The sequence below is a fragment of the Protomyctophum parallelum genome (genome assembly GCF_964188405.1).
Source record: "Protomyctophum parallelum genome assembly, chromosome: 2".
NCBI classification, from domain to species: domain Eukaryota; kingdom Metazoa; phylum Chordata; class Actinopteri; order Myctophiformes; family Myctophidae; genus Protomyctophum; species Protomyctophum parallelum.
The window spans coordinates 4,568,863-4,574,682 of record NC_139699.1 but is presented as its reverse complement, the minus strand read 5'-3'; the positions used below and the strand labels follow the sequence as shown (position 1 = coordinate 4,574,682).

Below are 5,820 nucleotides of genomic sequence, written 5' to 3'. Positions count from 1 at the left end.
CTGTTAAGTACAAGCGTCGCAATGACTTCCGCTATAGTGTTTTTTTTTTTTAATAAAGTTCTATGTAATAAGAAATAATACTAGAACTACTATGTTCACTTCAACGTTATGCAACTTTATAGTGGGTACTACTGGGTAGATCAGACATAAATCAACAACATAACGAAGAATTAAAGAACACACTATATGCCGACCTGGCTTTACTTTGAAGGTGAGCTGTGCTCATATAGGAAGTGGCGCTGCGCGGAGCGCCGGGAGGAGGACGGACGGTCAAACGGCATTCGGAAGTTCCATCGTGGAGCACCGCCGGGGGGATCCGCGTCAGGGCTGTGCTGTGCAGCGGTGACCAGGGGGAAAGCCTTGGATAACAAGACGGTGTCACCCCTGAGATGAAATCACTAAGGTATGTAGGTTAAAGTTTGACTAGTGTCCGGGCGGCGGCGAGGGGTGTTAATGTTTGAAAACATGGTCCATTCCTGCCTTTCCTTCTCCCAGGCAGACACCCTCGATTGCTTCACCACAGCAGTCTGTCTGTTGAATTAGCCTACAGGCCAGTCTTTGCGTTGCTCGTTCCCAGGACTGTCAGAATATCCGCCGTTCTCTTCACACACACCCAGTTTGAACATTTTGCTTTCTTGTGTTTTGGATCCTCAGCTCCCTGGCCCCGTGGTGGAGTGCGTGCTGAAGCCTGCATGCGGTGTGGGAGAAGCGGCTTTCCTCCAGTGTTTCCCAGCCAGCCAGAGCCAAGGAGGCAGCAGCAGCAGCAGCTATTGTTTTGTGATGGAAAATGCAGGCTGGTCGCTAGCTGGCTGACTGTCTGTGCAGCCAGGCAGGCAGCACAGCGACATTTCAACGGGTTTTTGGATGATTCTTCGACAAGGGAGTTGATTTTATTTTTTTAAGGATAACCACACTACCTCCTTTTCTTGTTAGCGGACCCTGTCCGTTTGACAGCGGGGGACACAATGGGGGAGACGAGCCTAGACGACCTTAATGTTAAGGTGGCTGTTCGGGTCCGTCCCATGAACAGGAGAGGTGAGTGTGCTTGTTGTCGTGTATGATGATGATTTCTTTTAAGTATTTGATTTCATGTTACTGTTACTACTTCCTTATAACACTGTAGGTAACTTAATGTAACCCTGAGAGTGTATTGTACAATTATGAACCCAATGAACCCGTAGGGTCCATTTGTACAGTACACTAGAGTTGCAGGTCCATATAATGGTTCCATTTGTAATTTCACAGTTACATGAACACTCACAATGTAGTTTCTCAGAGTTACATTGATGATTTTACAGCAGGCCTAGTTATAAATGAGTCTTTACACCAAGGATACAGGTCTGCCAAATATGGGCACATTGGCTTCTGTTGGAGGGGTGGGAAGTCGTCATAGGATTAAAACCTTACCTTAAACTAGTATACTAAGATTAAAACCTGTGGTGAGTGCAATAGGCCTACTAATAGGGCAGCCCATGATAACGTTGTGATGTCAAAAACTAAACATTGACCGTTTATAGTTGTTTTTGGCTTGAGTCGCTCAGAAAGTTAAACCCCCATGCTGATGTTTGCTGTCTAGCTGTGAGTCACAAAGGCGAATCAGCATTTTAACATAAAGCTCTTATTCACTGTGTGATCTAATCCGATGACATGTAGGTAGGAACTTGTCTTTCAGCTTGTGATGATGAGGAAGGATGCATGACATACTCATTAGTGGCTGAAACAATGGAGCCCTTCAATATGTGTCGTCTGCATTGGAACAGATTGGTTGAGTGAAGACAAAAGCACCCTTAACAACTTTTTTTACGTCATAGTGTCTGTGCAAATAGACAGTGTCTACTTTACGTACGATGATAAGAGCGCCCCTCACCTCACACGGTTGTGTGATTTTTAATATATATTGCAATTCTTTCAGGCCCTCTTTTTTTTGATTATTCTGTGTATGAAAACGAAACACCTGCAGTCTCTGAGGCTAGATTAAGTGAGATACAGGAAAGAGACACGGGGACTTTAATAAAGCCACCAGAAAAACGAGACTTTTTTAAAGCCACCATTTCTAATCTTCCCTGAGAAATTGCATATTGTATACAACACTAATCGTCCTCCTGTTGTCACCCATTCCCAACATAAGCCCTGGTAATGTAGTAAATGTACACACAGCAACATGCCTTCCACAGTTTAAGGCACCCATTTTGGTGTCAGCATCATGTTATGCTTTAGATATTGAAAAATAGCAGATCTACAAGCTCATATCGCGCCACCGAGTGGCGCGATACGAGCTTGTAGGTCTGCTATTTTTGAAAAAAATCGAAGAACGACTGACATTTTTAGAATCTGATCTCAGGTCAGAATGGGTTCATCAGGACCAGTGTGTGTCCGGCGGAAACCTCGTATGAATCTGATCTCAGGTCAGAATGGGTTAACAAATCCACATGCATGCTCAAAGGACAACATTGAAGGGCACAGCACACCAGTGATACCAGTTAGAGCCATGTGTTGCATACATTTCCCCTCTCCTTCCTTATTATAGCATCTTGTTTCTCCACACTCTCACTCAACAACAGAAAAGTAAGCTAAAGAAAAGGCGAATGACATTCAGTCACAACAACAACACAGACTCAGAGTTTGGTGAAGCACAGTTGTTGACATTTCGTGAGGGAGTGCACAGCCGTATGGTGACATTTCTGTGGACCGCAGAGCCATGGGAGAGCGTGTGTTGCGCAAAGCGGTAGTGTCGTTCAAGCGGAATATGTGACCTACGGTGCATTAGTGATGAATGGATCACGTGCCTTCTCTCTCTCTCTCTCTCTCTCTCTGTGTGTGTCTCACTCTCTCACTCCGTCCCTCTCCATCTCTTTCTCTCTCTTTTTGTCTTTCTCAATCTACTGTCATATCTCATTCCTCGCCCTGTTCCACCACCCGGCCTGCCTCTCTATCTCTCTCCCTTTCCTCTCCCACTGTGTGAGTAGGAGAAGTCGGTCACAAGACCAAGGCAGTCGACCCATGATGTGGCCTCTAGTCTGTGTGCAGAGAGACTTTCCCACGTGGTGCTGGTGTTCAGAGAAACATTGGGTGCAGACACTCAGTGCGGACATAATTTGCTGTTTCTGTTTTTGCAGCATTTTGCCTCTTTTGTGGAGCAGGCAAAAAAAAAAAGCATTTGTAAAAGGAGGCTTTTGCCTACTGGATGTAGGAGCTGCTGTCGTGCTCTGTGGACTTTTATCCCATTCTCTATATTCATCCAAACAGAAAAGTCCTCTCTAATTATATTAAACAACGTCAAAATCACCAACATTGCAGCTGTAGGGAAAGCTTGAATTATCCTCTTTCAATCTGTAAAGTCTTTGTTTAATAAAAATCCACCGTAGACATTTAATGAGCTACTTCCTGTCAATAAATTCCTTGCCGATGATTATTTTCAAAGTATCAGAGTATGGAAGCGCTCGTTATCAGTAAAGCAACCTCCTGCTGCCTCCTGCACTATGTGCACATTCTAAACAGGTGGTACGCAGGTGGTTCCGCAAGGAATTTCTTGACAGGAAGTAGCTCATAAAATGTCTACGGTGGATTTTTATGAAACAAACATTTTACAGATTGAAAGAGGACAATTCAAGCTTTCCCTACAGCTGCAATGTTGGTGATTTTGACGTTGTTTAGTATAATTAGAGAAGACTTTTCTGTGTGGATGAATGGGCTCTCTGTGGGAAGTGTCACCTAGGTATCGCCTTGCTGCCAAGATGGCTGCGGTCTGAATATGGAGAATTGATCCAATCCAATGGCACTTGATTTGCGTTTGCTCTTCTTCTCCTGTTGACATTGGCTCTAGCATGCATGCACTAGCCTCACCTCCCAAAATGAAATAATTGACGCGTTCGATAGAACTTAATCACATCACCAGTGGCACTAATTCCACAGCCGGAGCGCTCGTTTTCTGTCTCTGTTGGCCTCAGGTTTTCCAGCAGAGGCAATCTGCTCGGTGCAAGACAAAGGCAGGAAGGGAGTGAGTCTGAATGAATGGGTATTTGCTAATGTTACATAATGCACTGTGTTCCCATGGCTGTGGCCTAGGTGGTCAGAAGGCCTTTCGAAGAACAGAGAGCTAGGCTTCAACGGCAAGCACACCGCTTTTTCCATTTCCTGGCTATTGTGCCAAACCCTGCGGACGTTAGCCAACAGGCCCGCTGACAGCACGCATGGAAGAAGTGGAAGGTGCCAGTGGAAAGTGGGAAGCTGTTTACGGAGAAAGGCATAGCCACAGATAACAATGGGTACATTTATCCATGTAACCAACACCACTTAGACATAAACTACCCCTGATGCCTACTGAAGAACTAGCTCTGGTGCTAGGGTAGTAGAGGTGTACTGGTAACTCACTCAATCGCAGGTGCAGAGAGGTCTGACCTGAAAGAACTCCGTCATTCACTCTTTCCTTCTCACTCACTCTCACACTGTTTAGTACCGGCATCCTGACATTTCACTGTACTGGGTATATTATGTATATATGAACTGGAATTTGTGTAGACCGATGTCATGACAACAAAAACGTAAAAGCTGAGCTGCTGGTGACAGAAGTAATTGTAGAATAATGTATGCCGCTACTATTCTGTGTGACCATTCTGGCTAATCCCTATTTAGACAAGTAGTTTAAATGCTTGATGGGAAATAAGTGCCCTTCTTCCATCATAGATTCAGGATCCAGTGACACTTGTGTAAGTTGTGTGGTACTGTAACAGGTGGGGCATCTAGGCTAGCCTTCTGACCGGGCACCCATTTTGGTGTCGGCATCATGTTATGCTTTAGCTATTTAAAAATAGCAGATCTACAAGCTCATATCGCGCCACCGAGTGGCGCGATACGAGCTTGTAGGTCTGATATTTTTGAAAAATCAAAGAGCGACTGACATTTTTAGAATCTGATCTCAGGTCAGAATCAGATCATCAGACCAGTGTGTGTCCGGCGGAAACCTCGTATGAATCTGATCTCAGGTCAGAATGGGTTAACAACACAGCAGTGGCCTGAACGGAGATGATCTGCATTCTGCAGGAGTTGTAAGAAGTAATCTCAATCTCGCAATACTTTATTCATTCCATATAAAAATTGAAAGAGGAATTTCTGTATTTTTTGACAGTAATGAAAATAAATAATTTCTAAATGCGCCGGTATACAGTAATACCTTGATACCTGCCCAAGCCTATGTACCAATTTGTATGGGTCACGACTCGAGTCAAAATAAAAAATTCAGTCCCTACATTTATAAATAAATATTTGATTATTATTTCTGTAATACCGGTAATTTTATAATTGTATAAATTTTAAAACAAAAAATCACACCTGTGTGAAGTGAGGGGCGCTAATATATTAAAGTCTAACTCATGTTGATGTAAAACAAACGGTGGCAACACAAACATTAAATGCCATTAACAATAAAGAGACAATATGTCGTAATGAGTTACATTATGACGTACATTTTCCCTTCATTGTCAATGGCGTTTACAAAACAAGCATTGCACTAAAGACAAACATTAAACCTGTGTATCAAAACTAAGAATTCAGAAGTAGTGAAAATGGCCCATCTACATGTACAAGCTCGCAACGTGGTGCGAAGCGACGCGCTGTGAGCTTGTAGATCTGCTGTCTTCACTAGTTTGGGATAGATAGAAAATGTCCATAGAAATTAACTGGATTATATGTGAATTAATGCTCTATTTACTTGCACGCAATCATATAGAGCGTACCAAAATCATATGTGTCACATGTGTGTCACATGGTAGTGGCCGCCATACTTGTCTGCTTGTCTGGTTTGTTTACATTGAGCGACTATCC

General features: G+C 43.5%; 1 protein-coding gene across 1 annotated transcript in view; it reads left to right on the top strand.

Annotated features, from left to right (window-relative positions):
• Nucleotides 1-307: 307 nt before the first annotated feature.
• The window catches only part of LOC310854013 (kinesin-like protein KIF13B), a 138,665-nt gene continuing 133,152 nt past the window's right edge, over nt 308-5,820 (top strand). The window contains exons 1-2 of the mRNA XM_083758486.1: nt 308-403; nt 655-1,035. Of these exons, the coding sequence (XP_083614612.1) occupies nt 966-1,035 (70 nt within the window). The 5' untranslated portion in view covers nt 308-403; nt 655-965. The remainder of the gene's footprint in view (nt 404-654; nt 1,036-5,820) is intronic.